At 37.4% G+C, this 14701-nt stretch overlaps 1 protein-coding gene across 2 annotated transcripts in view; it reads left to right on the top strand.

The window, feature by feature from the left end:
- The window catches only part of sema3fb (sema domain, immunoglobulin domain (Ig), short basic domain, secreted, (semaphorin) 3Fb), a 59463-nt gene extending 45002 nt beyond the window's left edge, over positions 1-14461 (top strand). For both annotated transcript variants that reach the window (XM_079856833.1, XM_079856832.1), the window contains 11 exons: positions 13-152; positions 3510-3624; positions 6335-6404; positions 6583-6727; positions 6924-7146; positions 8877-8965; positions 9350-9391; positions 10153-10310; positions 10913-10980; positions 11447-11580; positions 12344-14461. In XM_079856833.1, the coding sequence (XP_079712959.1) occupies positions 13-152; positions 3510-3624; positions 6335-6404; positions 6583-6727; positions 6924-7146; positions 8877-8965; positions 9350-9391; positions 10153-10310; positions 10913-10980; positions 11447-11580; positions 12344-12763 (1604 nt within the window). In that variant the 3' untranslated portion in view covers positions 12764-14461. The remainder of the gene's footprint in view (positions 1-12; positions 153-3509; positions 3625-6334; positions 6405-6582; positions 6728-6923; positions 7147-8876; positions 8966-9349; positions 9392-10152; positions 10311-10912; positions 10981-11446; positions 11581-12343) is intronic.
- Positions 14462-14701: the final 240 nt, after the last annotated feature.

Raw genomic sequence — 14701 nt, 5'->3', positions numbered from 1 at the left:
TCTTTTTCTTAGACCCCTCATTTGTCCATGTGCACCTTATCCCTGACAGCAATGAGAAAAACGATGACAAACTCTACTTTTTCTTCCGTGAGAAGTCTTCCGAGATGGGCCAGAGCCCCAAATCACAGTCACGCATCGGCCGAATCTGCCTGGTGAGCTTAAATCTCTGCCCTAATATATGATTTGATGAATACAACCCAAAGTTTGAGACATTCCATACCATTCAGCATTTCTGGAAGAGATTCCAGCTACAGCCGAGAGCGAGTGAGCTGTGGTTTGTGGATACTTGACTGGCATTTTTGTTTGCTTGCCGCTGACGTGCTGAAATCCACACATATTTGACCTCCGTGCTTACAATACGTCTCTCTATCCATGTGACCCCTGAACCTGTGACCTTTTGACCCGTCAGATCAGCCCTTCTGAGTATGACTGAGTTTCTTTACGTACTATGGAAAAGACTGCTAATTTACTAGCACCAAAGCATTTGTCCCGAGCGTGGAGCTTAACCACAAGTTCTTAATGAAAATAGTGCCAGACCACAGCTGCAAATTGAGCAGGGCAATGAAAACAAACATTGAGCGGCCGGCTTGGGCCACAGGGGTAAACTCAGGGGTTTGTGGTGCATCTTCTTGGGCTTAATGTAAGCTTGTGGGTTTGTTCTTGTTTAGCTGTATTAGGAGGGTTAAATAATGAAAAGTTCCCCACAAACTTAGCTAAACTGTACAAAACCCACATAAATGGGTCAATTAATTGCAGAATGTCCAGCCTGCTATGCAATACAATAAAAGCTCCAAAATGTCTTATGACTGTAAAGGTGCTATATATAAGTCTTTGAAGCTTTAGGATTTTTTTGTATTGTTTCTAGTAAGACTTTATGTTTTTGAAAGAAATCGCTTTTACTCAACAAGGCTGCATTTATTAGATCAAAAATACAGTAAAACTAATATTGAGAAGTATTATTACAAGTTAAAATAACTCTTTTCTATTCTAATATATTTTAAAATGTAATTTATAAGCTGAATTTTCAGCATCATTACTCTAGTCTTCAGCGTCACATGATCCTTCAGAAATCATGTATGTTGAGTTGCTGTTCAAGAAACATTTAATTTTATCAACAATGTTGAAAACAGTTGTGCTGCTTAATATTTTCATGAATTCTATGATATTTTAATTACAAATCTTTCAGAACATTATATATCTTTTGATCAATTTAAAGCTTCCTCCTAGCTTAATAAAAGTAGTAATTACATAAAAGAAAATTTTTAAATGGTAGTCTATATACAAAATGTTTTTGTGTGTGTGTGTGTGTGTGTCTTTACAAATGGATTTGTGCGTGTGTATTTTAATATGCATCTGTTCATTGAGCAGTTTCATATGTGGAACCACATGGTGGTGACATTACATGTGTGTTTGTGTGGGTGAGTTTTTGTGTTTATCCGCTTTCTGTTTTGTGTTTACGGGTGTGTTTATATGAGTGCGTGGTCTCTGTCGTGCGGCCCCCCAGGTCTTTGTTTATGAGTCGGGGTCATGTGGTGACCTAGCATGCAAACACACCCCTGCACTCAGGGCTTTATTGATCACACTACGGAGAACCAGCCATTCTGCATCTCGCATCTGAACCCATCTGGTCACCATCCACCCTCTCACAAATATCTTTAGCTTTTATTAATAACAATGAGTCATGCGATCAAAGATGAAGCATGCAGAAATAGGCTGAGGTATGATCATTAATATCATGTATATATTTTGTCGTATACAACTCATTTAGCTGCATCTGTATAGTTTGGATAGTTCACCCTAAAATGAAAAATTTCTTTCATTATTTACTCATCACATTCCAAACCTGAAGGACATTCTTTTTTCTGGGAAACACAAAAGGTGAATTTGAATCAGCATGAACGAGGACTGGGAAATTCAAGCTACAAAATTACAGTAAAGCACCTTAAAGTTGCTAAAGATTAGGATCCCCTAATGTGGGCCTCCTTTGTGCATTATATTCCAAATCTACTAAAGTCATACAAGAGTTTGTGTAAGGAACAGATTGAAATTTAAGCCATTACTCACTGAAAATCTAGCTGGATTTATTCATTGATGTCCAGATGGGACTGATCTGGGGACGTATTCTTAAGAGAAAATGTATTATTCCTAGAATTTTTTTTAAAGAATGTTCTAAAGAAAAAAACTTTGATGAATTGAATTTGAAATCCTAAAAAGAATGCTCTTAAAATTATTGTAATTCTAATAACCTCCAAATAGTCTTAAATCCCCAAAAGAAAGAAACTGAATACATTTTTTCACTCCCGTCAAGCCCGTTTTTTTTTAAATAAATGTGTGCACATTTATTATTATAAAATCTGCAGGAAGTGCAATTGATTTTGGAAAATGTTTCATTCAGCTGATCACCAAGTCTTCGACAAGACCCGTCATACAATCAAATATCTTCAAAGTTTGTCATTTTGTTTTTAAGAAAAAAATAAAAGTTCTTATTAAAATGTTTGAGAACTTAAGAATTTTTCAAGAACTGTTCTTAAAGTGATAATTCACCCAGATAATTTACTCGCCCTCAAGGTGTTCCAAACCTGTATGAGCTGAAGACACAAAAAAGATATTCTGAAGAATGTTGGTAACCAGACAGTTGATGGAAGCCATTGACTTCCATGGTATTTTTTTTTTCTACTATGGAAGTCAATGGCTCCTGTCAACTGTCTGGTTACCAACATTCTTCAGAATATCTTTTATTTGTGTGTGTTCAACAAAACAAAAACTCTTACAGCTTTAGAACAACTGAGTAAATGATGACACAATTTTCATTTTTGCATGAACTTTCCCTTTAAAATTCTTATGAGAATCTTACAATTTATCTTGTAAGTTGTTAGCCTGACGTCGTCATACTCAGATTCTAGTCAACTTCCCGACCTAAAAATTTTGTGGGCGGGGCTAAGTTCGGCTGGCATCCAGGCTAGTAAGTTGTAGAAATGTATTAAATGAAGATTTTGGTTAAACTTTTCCTGTTCACAGTGGTTAACTGCTAGTTTACAGACTACTTTAATGATGCTTTTATGGTGTTTTTGTGTCATTTTTGAAGCTTGAAAGCACCAATCCCCATTTACTGTATTACAATTGAATGGAAAATTATATTGTATTCTATGGAAGAAAGTAAGTGAAACCAGTTTGGTATGACCCAATGAATAAATAATGACAGCATTTTTGTTTATGGGCGAACTATCCCTTCATATATACCTCCCAAACGAATAGGTTGGGATTTGAAGTCAGATGATAAATCAGGATTCCTCAGCCACCTCTTCCTAAAATTTGGCCGGCCATCAGACCAGATGGGTGTGTTTTGTGAATCAGACGAGACACTATTTGCAATCTTGTCTTCTCACAGCTAACTTTTCCTGGCTGTTTGTTCCTCTCTCTCCCGCTGCGGAGGGGCTTGCAATGAATTAAATACAGCTATTTCTCCTCTCTTTGATTTCGGCTCAAACCGCGTGTGTGTGTGTTTACAGAACGATGATGGCGGTCACTGCTGCTTGGTCAACAAGTGGAGCACCTTCCTGAAAGCCCGTCTCATCTGCTCAGTCCCAGGAGCTGATGGGATTGAAACGCATTTCGACGATCTCAGTAAGTCTCCATTTCCGTTTCATCTCCAACAGATAAAGTCGTCAGTGGAAAAGTCCCATCTCGGCTCTTAAAGTGGTTTGTGTTGGCTGCGGGCCAGTCAGGGATCACTTTAGCAGTGTGTGAATGAGAAAGATCCTCTCCTGGTTAGTCAGGTTTCAGTGGCCCTGTCCAATGTCGCCCACACCCTACTACAAAACCACATGCAAACCCTCCATCCACCCACTACATCCTGGATCCCCCTAATGTGGGCCTCCAGGTCTGCATTTACACCGCGCCAGGTGACGTACCTCACCCCCCTGCCATATGGCACCAGATTCCCCCCTAGTCCATATGCCGAGATGGATAATGGCTTATTCGGAGCGGTGTTACAGAAACCCACCTTTCTTTCTCCGAACAAAAGGCTCTTTTGAGAAGGCTGAAGGTGTGGGAGATGTGCCATGAGCTGCGGAGAGAGTTCGGATGACGTCCAGAGAGAAGGGCATGCCCTGTGGACGGATCAGGTGGACCGACAGAAATGCAGGGTCCAATAAGGGTCTCGCTCTTGCACTTATAGCCATTTCCAGACTAATTGGCCCCAGTGATGTTGGGAAACGGTGGGTTATGATCACGCTGGAATTTATAGCTGTTGCTCGTATTAAAAGAGCAGGTCTGGGCTCCCGAACACAGCCGCTCAACACTTATAAACACGTTTGGCTCTTTATTAGTGGGGAGGATGTTTACACAGGCTCGTGGAGAGGTTTTAGATGTGTGTGTGTGTGTGTGTGTGTGTGTTGAAGGAGGGATGTGCAGGCATTTTTAATAAGGTAGTAAAGCTGTAGTACATTGTGAGTTGTGACAGTCTACTAATGAACAGGATTAAGCTTTTATTAGAGTAGAGAGAGCACTGTGCTTAAGTACTGTGCCATGTTTATAATCACACGTATATTATATGGAAAGCAAAAGATCGCTAATATATTCACAACGGCCCACAAGTTTAGGGTTGGTAAAATAATTGAATGTTTTTAAAAGAAGTCCCTTATGCTCACTAATAATACATCTAACATTGTGAAATATTATTACAATTTAAAAAAGCTATTTTAATATTAAATTTAATAATAATAAATAATGTATTCCTATGATGCAAAGCTTAATATTTTTTGTAGCATTCTTTAATTAATAGAAAAGAACAGGATTTATTTAAAACATAAATCTTTTTTAACATTATAAATGTCTTTACTGTCACTTTTGATCAATAAAATGCATCCTTGCCGAATAAAAGTTTTTTGTTTTTTTTAAAGGACTGATCTTAAGCTTTTGAACTGTAGAGTACCTTTTTAATAAATATTTCTGGTCTTATTATTCACAAATCGTCAGTGCACGTTAATCTATATTGTCATCATTATTCATCATAATTGATTATCTCAGACTCTTAAAGGCCACGTGGGCGGGGAAAATAATGTTAACCATTAATATAATAGCCTAAGTTTAGTTCAATCAATTCTTGATGCATTACATCAAGTCCCATCCTTTTTTAGTAGTGCTGTTTCATGTCTTTAAATTAAAATTCCTCCATTTTCTGTTCAGTGTTATTGGGAATCATTGTGTAGATCTTTACATAGATTCTATACAGCTGCTCATGTGACTCTGGCTTTACTTTTAGGAGATTATGGGAGTTTGAACTGTTGGAAGACATTAAGGATTTGGAAAATTCGTCCCTGATGTCCAATTGTTTGTTAAAAAAATCATTAAAGAGGTGTCATTTAAAAATATGTGTGTTCATCCCTTTTGAGGATCCTTATATATACACCATTAACTGCATCTCTCCTGTTGTGAAGGAGGAAGGGGGAGGACATTTGCCTCGAGTTGCCATATGTATTGGCATGGGCAAGAGAGAGTCTTAAAAGTGTTATTAGTTGAAAGCATAAAAAATAAGGGGCTGGGACATGTTGCAGACTTAACTTGCATTTATGGCAAAAGCACCTCAGTGTGTCTGGAACATGTGCATTACCAACTATACCACAACTGTCATACTTTTTTTCATTTTTCATTTATGTGATCATGAGTTTATAGCTCTGTGACTGAGTCTCATAAGCCTTGTCCATATACACAAGATGCTTCACCTGCACTATACATATACATCTACACTCAGATACTGTATAAAGGTTGGCAGGATGTGTGTGTGAAGCAATAGGAACCATATGCTTTGCTATCCTCTATCACTCACTTATTCCCTACACACACATGCACTCATAAGTGTTTATGCAAGCCGACTCAGCAAGTTTCATCATAGTGACTGTCTTTCACCTCATTTTCTGTCCGGTTTACTGGAACAAAATTACTCCCAAAAATACTACAATAAGTATTATACTGGTGTGGCTTATAATGTTAGAGGTTTCTACACACATTTTAACTGTAAAGTTTATGAGAAATATCTTGCATTTGCCAACCTCTGCTTTGATAGGTTACACACAAATAACACATCCAGTCTCAAACTGTTACAAAGTCTAAGACTGAGAATATAATTTGTAATAGAGATAACCCAATCAAGTCCGATTGAAAGAGATGCTGAAAACAAGACACAAATCTGATGAGAGAAATGCAGTGAGAAACTGAGTCACAGGAAGTTTGTCCCAAGATTCAGTAAATGCGTTTGATTTATGCACTGCAAATATTAGCTAAGTGTTCCTCCAGCTTTTTCACTGCAGTGCTGTTCTATGTTTGTGTCTTTTAGGGGATGTGTACATACAGCCCACGCAGGACACTAAAAATCCAGTCATCTATGGGGTCTTCTCTGTGTCAGGGTGAGTGTCAGACCAGGTCTTTCTCCATCTGGGAACTGTAGTAAACACTGGAAGGGCTTGTTTAGCATGGGCATTTGTCCACTACATTTGCATCTGTTTTTTTCCACGTTCACTTCTAAACATCACTTTATATATTATGAACTTTATAACAAAACGTTGTCATATTTCCCCCCCCCAGCTCTGTATTCAAAGGCTCTGCAGTCTGCGTCTATTCCATGGCGGACATTCGGATGGTGTTCAATGGACCTTTTGCCCACAAAGAAGGTCCCAATTATCAGTGGGTGGCCTACACTGGAAAAATCCCCTACCCTCGTCCAGGAACAGTGAGTTTCACCCTCTAATGAATCAGAATCCCAATAATAAGATGGATTATTGTCTCACCGGTGTAGTAATATTAATCTAGACCTGCTGTTGAAGGTTTAAACAACAAGCTCAAACTTCAGTTAGCCTTTAGTGCTGCTGCGTTTGGACAGTACAGGGATCTGATTGGCTAAAATTGATCCTCATGAATTTTTTCAGTGTCCTGGTGGGACTTTTACCCCCAACATGAAGTCCACTAAAGACTACCCCGACGAGGTCATCAACTTCATGCGGAACCATCCCACCATGTACAACACTGTGTATCCGGTGCACAAGCGCCCCCTGGTGGTCAGGACCAACGTGGACTATGAGTTCACCACCATCACTGTGGACCAGGTGACTGCTGCCGACGGCAACTATGAGGTGCTCTTCCTGGGTACCGGTGAGTTTGGAAACTACCCCGATTTTTACATTTTTTTTTCTTACATGTAAATTTACCATGTTATATGCAATATAATATGCATACTTAAATGTAAGTAACTTAAAATTAGATGTATAGCAGAGCATAGTATATGCTCTAGTATTTAAGTATTTAATTATAATTTTCAGTTTGTCTTTTCAATTTAGTTTAGTTTTCATTTTATTAAAAATATTTACAAATAAAATTAATGCCCAAACTGGTATCATTTAAAAATGTTTAAAAGTAATATAATGCTCCGCACTGGGTTATTGTAGTTTAACAAATTTTATATAGTTTTTATATCTGGGTTTTTTTTTTTTATGTTATTTTCAATTTAAAAATAAAAGTAATGGTATCATTTAAGTTTTTTTTAGCAGTATTACATTTCTCCACACAATCTAGTGTTATTGCTGTCTAATGACATTTTCATGATTAATGCAGACAGGATGTAAGTTTTTAAGTTTAATAAATACTATGTCTCAAAAAAATCTAATTTTTAGTTGTGCATCACGGACATTATTTTATTTTACTTTGAGTCATGCAAATGTATTTTAGTTTAGTTTCCGTTATCCCAGTTATTTTATTTTAGTTATTTTTTCATTTGTTTGTTTTACTTTTAATTGTATTTTTTTTTAACAATATAACCGATAAAGTAGTGTATAAGAGCTTTTTAGGTACAGTAACTATCACCTTGCCTTCCCGTTAAACCTTTATCAAGACACTTTTCTGAAACTGCTGCAGGATAAACTAAAAAAAAAAAAAGTCAGTTTTATTCCTTCTCTATGTACTGTAACTCTACGTTTATCAGATGAGGTGAAAAGCATCTGACTCTACTTAGATGGAAGTCAAACGCAAAAAAAGGTTTCATGTTTCCTTCTTTCTGTTCTTTATATAAAAACTGTGAATGCAGCCCCTTAAGACTGGAGGATCACTGTAAGAGAATCCATCAACCTACACCGATCTGCTAAACTCTTTCTCTCGTCTCCTCCTCTTTTAGTTCTCTTTTAACATTAAAGAGTCAGAATGCCATCATTCTTTCTGTACACGGTCTCGTCATGCTGTAGGTTATCCCTTTATGTCTGCTTTTCTTGCTTTGTGAGTCTGAGAGGCTAATGGGTTTTTAAATCAACTCTGCGTGCCCCATTGCACCTACAAGCACTCACAGGAACGTCTCTAGCTTTCAGCTGCCGTCGCGCGCCTCCATTCAAAGCTCAGGTTAGATGTATTGCTCCGGTTGCAATAAATCTCCAGCGACGTGCACAGAGGAATGCAACGGGCACGCTTAAATCAAACAAGCGTTTCGGTAGGGCGCAGCCGCTGGAAAGCCTCAGCGTTCCAGTAGAGATGGAGCCTGACAGGGTACAGCCGAGCTGAAAGATGAGCATGCCGTGAAAAGCAGTGAAAACAAAAGACAAAAGAGGGATTTTAAAAGGAAGGGATGGTAGATGGAATACGTGAAGGGTCTGCATGTTAGATGGGATGGAAAGAAAGAGTAACTCAAGAGTGTCTGGAGTCAGTGAAAGATAATAATCGTGATTTTATCAGGGCATAAGATGCAAAGACAAAAGGCTCGGAAAAAAGGAATAGAGAGAAAGTTGTCAGAGGAATGTCATGGCACTTTGAATGTTTTTGGGTCAAAGACGGCCATGCTTTGTTGTAACATGGAACTGCACTTGAGTGAATGATCTGACTGTCTTTCTATTGGCCTACAGACAGAGGTACAGTGCAGAAGGTGATCGTCCTGCCAAGAGATGACCTGCAGACAGAGGAACTCGTGCTGGAGGAAGTGGAGGTCTTTAAGGTGAGCGCTGAACCCTGGGACTTTCCTGTTCGCTGGTGAATTGTGATATATACATGTATTTATTTCCTGTGACGGCAAAGGTGAATTTTATGCTGCTTTTGTGTTGCTTAATATTTTTGTGGAAATCGTGATACCTTTTTTCAAGATTCTTTGATGAATATAAAGTTTTAAAAAACTGCATTTATTTAAAAAAAAAACTTTATAAATGTCTTTTATTTGGTCATTTTAATGCATCTTTGCTGAATAAAAGTATTAATATCTTTCCAAAAAACTAATATCTTACTGACACCAAACTAAAAACAAAGTCTACATTACACCTAATAACCAAATGACCAAAAAGTAAAGGTTAATGTACAATAAAGTTTTCATATCTGTCACTTTCAGGTCCCTACTCCCATCACAACTATGAAGATTTCTTCAAAACGGGTAAGAATTAGCTATATAAATGGTTCACAAACACTGATGTCTTATTAATACTGGATGAATAACCAAACCCATAAAGAAGATAACAATAAACCGGACATGCAGCTGCTATCTGTCTAAAAATGATCCCCTGTAATTTATGACACAATTTGTGTTTTATTCTTTCATCGTGATTGGGATTGTTGGCAGATGCGGTATGACATCATTACAAGGCCATATTTGAAACCCTAGTTCTCCCAGAATAACTGATTCAAAACAGCTGATCCTAAAAACAGAAATGCCAAGTGTCCAAACGCTGGAGAAAAAAGCTCCATTATCAGAACAGGCTTGAATGTGCGGTTCCAACCCTGCACAGACCTGCCTGCATCTCAAATTCATGACGTTTGAGGTTGACATCTTTCCAAAAGGGTTTGACAGAAGATCATGTATTACCCTGAGCTTTCATGATCAAATCCAAAAAAGAAAATGATAGATTTAGTCCTGGTTCGCTTGGCGTTCACACTGTCATTTTTAACACCGAACCTTAAGATACAAAAAAATATGGCTTATATTTTGCGATGGAACTTGTCAAACATGCAAAACAAAAGCGGCCCAAGACCAATCTTTTCAGGGTTCTCGGTCCTCTTGTTTTGTTCCGATGGCAGCGTTCACACACTAACAGAGCAATCGCACCAGAGTTCATTTTAATCGAACCAACCTATGTTTCATCCAAAGGGAGAATACAAATGGAAACAACTACTAAATGACTTTTGACTTTGTTGCAGCAACAACTGTACGTGGCGTCAGCGGTTGGCGTGACTCATCTGGCCTTGCACAGGTGTGACGTGTACGGCGAGGCCTGTGCTGACTGCTGTTTAGCCCGAGACCCTTACTGTGCCTGGGACGGCAAGTCCTGCTCTAGATACTCGGCCTCGCAGAAGAGGTAAATATGCCAAAAACACTTCTAAACACACACATCAAAGATCACTTCCCAGTCATGAGCATACATAAGAATATGATCCTCATTTACAGTCATATTTGCTTGATTTCTGGGAACATTGTGCATTGAATGTTGCAACTGCAGGTATTTTGCTATCATCCAGTCAGATGCATTAGTCATTTTGGGCAATTTCAGGGGAAATCAGTTTGAAGTTGTTGGTGTGTCCATATGAACCTCATTTAGGGACGGGTGAGTCTTATCGTTGTGAAACAGGAAAGGATTTTTCCCTGAGTTGCAGAAAGATGAAATCCCAGAGAAACACATTGAACATTGCTTCCTCTTCTGAACTTTACACAAGCATTCAACCTGTCATATCTTTAGCCTGACTGCACACGCAGCGTGATTTATTGAAGCAGTAGATGGTGCAACATTGTTTGGGTTGGAAAAAACCCTAAAAGTTGAGCGTTAAAACTGAGATTTGGAAAAACCCAATCTGCTAATCAGATGAGCTGTCCACTAAAATTTTGTCTAGTTATATGTTTTCATACTTAATCAGTTACAGGTGGAAATAAATGTCTTATCTTGCCATATTGGCTTCCTTTCAGACGCAGTCGGCGACAGGATGTCAAATACGGGAATCCCATACGCCAGTGCAGAGGATACAATTCCAACAGTAAGCCTTACTCATATTTGTAAATGCAGAAATGTGTTGTAATGTATAATATCAATAAATATATTTAGTCCAGTCTGTTTTGTTTGTAAATATATCAATCTAATAAACATATTGTGTGCACAACTAATTTATTAGTAAATCATTCACAGTTAATACTTGTTTTCATATCATGACACATTTATCAACATCAGTTCATGAATTCTGTTTTACTCGCTTTCATTGATTTGTCAAGTTTGTTTATATAAATGAAGCGTATATGTAAAATTCAGTCATGCTTTCTTTATTCAGCCCTTATGAGCTGTTAACAGAAAGCATCATTCTGCTCTGATCTGGATTTGTTTTATTTGCATGGCCTCAGTTTGACTGACACGGCTCTGCCGTATGAATTCACGGTCAGCTCTCGTTCTCGCTGTAGTGCTGTGTTGATGTCTATGAGAAATGACGTTGTGTTGTTGTTGTTGTCCAGCTAATAAGAACACTCTAGAGACGGTGCAGTACGGGGTGGAGGGAAGCAGCACGTTTTTGGAATGCCAGGCCAGATCTCCTCACGCCGCCATCAAATGGCACCTGCACCGAGACAACAGCGACAGGAGGAGAGAGGTGAGGACACACCAGTACATATCCATATTCATGTATGAATAAATAGTATAGATGCACAGTATGTGTGTAAAAATGTTAATTTCTTTCCAAAAAAAACATTTTTTAAAGGTTGTGTGCATGTGTATGTGTATATATGTGTATATATGTATGTATGTATGTATATATGTATGTGTGTGTGTATATGTATATATATATATATATATATATATATATATATATATATATATATATATATATATATATATATATATATATATATATATATATATATATATATATGTGTGTGTATGTATATATCTATGTATATTTAATATATATATTATTATTAAAACTGTAATATTGTGAAATATTGTTATAATTTAAAATGGCTGTTTTCTATGTGAATATATATATATAGTAAAGTGTAATTTATTCCTGTGATCAAAGCTGAATTTTCAGCATCATTACTGCAGTCTTCAGTGCTACATGATCCTTCAGAAATCATTCTAATATGATTTGATGCTCATTTCTTATTATTTCTTAATATTATCAATGTTGAAAACAGTTATTTACAGTTTTATTTCAGAGTTCTTTGATGAATAGAAAGTTCAAAAGAACAGCATCTGAAATAGAAAGATTTTGTAACATTAAAGTGCATGTTTGTAAATACAGTATAGACGTATTAAAAAAAAAAGTAAATTATATATAGACATTGTAATGATATCAATTAAGCAATCTGAATTTTACATACGAAGTTCATTGATTTATTAATCTGTTCCTCCAGGTCCGCACCGATGGGCGCGTGTTGAAGACAGATCAAGGCTTGCTTCTACGTTCCCTCCAGTCCTCAGACTCCGGCATCTACGTCTGCACAGCCACTGAGAAGAACTTCAAGCACACCTTGGTCAAACTCCAGCTGGTGGTCTTGACCAACCAGGCCGTCAACAACATCCTGGTGGAAACGGGCCGTCCCGCGGCCTCTCCGCTCCAGTCCAGCGCCTGGACCCCCAGCGCTGGACAATACAAAGACCTTCTGACCATCCTCAGTCAGCCCGAGATGGGCCTCATAAACCAGTACTGCCAGGACTATTGGCAGTATGGAGACCCGCTGACCGGGGTCATCAAGGCCAAAGACCTCAAAGAGCTGAAGGAACAGAAGAAACCGCGGAATCGCAGACATCACGGGGACGAAGAGGAGACATGAGGGGGTTTTCCACTCCTCGGTCCTATAGGAAAGACTTCTAAAAGAGGAAACCCTAAAAAAATCGAATAAAAAAAAAAACTTCCATCACATGAAACCGAACTTTGCAAGAAACAAACGGAATTCCCTTTTAACACGTAAAGATGATATCATACACAGTATTTATTGTAGGTTGTATATAGTACCATTCTGTGGATTTCTTTGTACTTAAATAGAAAAAATGAATGCTCTTTGTGTATAAGTACCTAACGGGCAAATATTATTGTAATATTATTTTTATTGTCACAAGTTCAAACGAAACAAAAGAAATCTCCAGTTTCCATCTTCCGGGCATTGACGACTCGTGTATATTGACATAAACTCATAGACTATGAACTACGTTGAACTGATGGGTGAGGAACGAGCGACTGGGGACAAATCTGGCCCTTGGACTCTTCAACAGAAAGACAGACATCATGCTCTTCACCACTAGTCCCACCCCTAAGTGCATTCTGGTCTCTCATTGGTTACAATGAGACACCAGCTCATATTGTCTTCCTAATGTCACTCTATATGCACAACTCTTCTGTTTTCATTGCACAAATGAATCGAATTTCATGGCACAATAATGTTTTTTTTGTTTTTTTTTGTGAATGGACTCGATCAAGTTTTGACTAATGTAAAACAGCTGCTGAGGGCTCTTAGTAAGCTTTTATTGTTTTATATGCCACTTTTGAAAAGACTAAAAGCACAAACCAACTTGCACCGCAATGATGTCATGGTCATATATGTCCAGGTCATATTTCACCATTTAAAATTAATGGCCATTAATAAATTAAGCCATTAATTGAAAATATACAAATGTTTTCTCCCACATTTTATTTTACTGAATTACACTAAAATTCAGTAGAATACATTTTATTTAAATTGGCACTTTTTATAAATGCTTCACAATTATATATATATTTTTTTAATAATGTTATAATTAGATTTGAATGGGGAAAATATCCTGAAAATGATGTCAATGGTACTAAAAACATAATTTCATATATTTTTATTTTTAATTCCGGGGTGAAATATGATCTGGACCAGTTTTTGTGAGATTCAGCCAATTATGGCACATAACCTAAATATGAATTTAGATGAACTGTTGAAGACTACAATATTATAAAAGACACATGCTGATGTATGACAAAAGCTACATTCATTTTCAAAACGTGTTCACACTGTATAGAGCATTTTATCACGGTTTTAAACTACTCAAGGTCTTGGGAAGCTGGCTTTTCATTGTGTGCATGATTTATGTAGTGGTATCGTAATTACGAATTTAAAGCTAGCTGCGTTACAGTTCTTTCTGTTGATATGTTTTTACGGTAAGTGTTGGGCAGAAGACTGATGGTCTTATACATGCAAAACGGAGGGCAACTATTCACCTTAAAACGATGACAAACTGTTTCCTCAACAGTCGATGGTATTGTTACTTTCCCTGCAAAACACCACACGGCCCCAAAACCAGTAAGAAGCAGTGTCTTACATGGAGAGAAAATGGTTGTACAATTTCTTGGTATTTTTAAGATGTGTCTTTAGAAATGTTTGTGTTTTTATTTTGTCATCAGTTTGACTAAATGCACAGGTGATGTTACTGTGATAATTGTGTAAATGATTTTCTTTCCCCTCTTGCTGTTGCTAACTAATAAATTAAAGCTCTATATTTTATAGTAATTCAGTTGTTCATTTTTTCTTTTCTTTACCAGCTGATTTATTTGATCACAGACTCATGGAATGGTTATGGATTGTTTTTGTGGAAGAATCCTGGACCGACAGGACAGGCAGTGAAACTGTGCAAGTAATATTTCACTATTATAGCCCTTGCATGCTGGCACACTCCTGGTATTTCTATAGAGATGCAGATTTTTCAAGCCACTTTATAGGTATAGTTCCATTGAAAACAAAATATGTTTA

The sequence above is a fragment of the Squalius cephalus genome (genome assembly GCF_949319135.1).
Source record: "Squalius cephalus genome assembly, chromosome: 22".
NCBI lineage: Eukaryota > Metazoa > Chordata > Actinopteri > Cypriniformes > Leuciscidae > Squalius > Squalius cephalus.
Note: the sequence above shows the minus strand (reverse complement) of the source record. Positions and strands in the feature narration are given on the sequence as shown.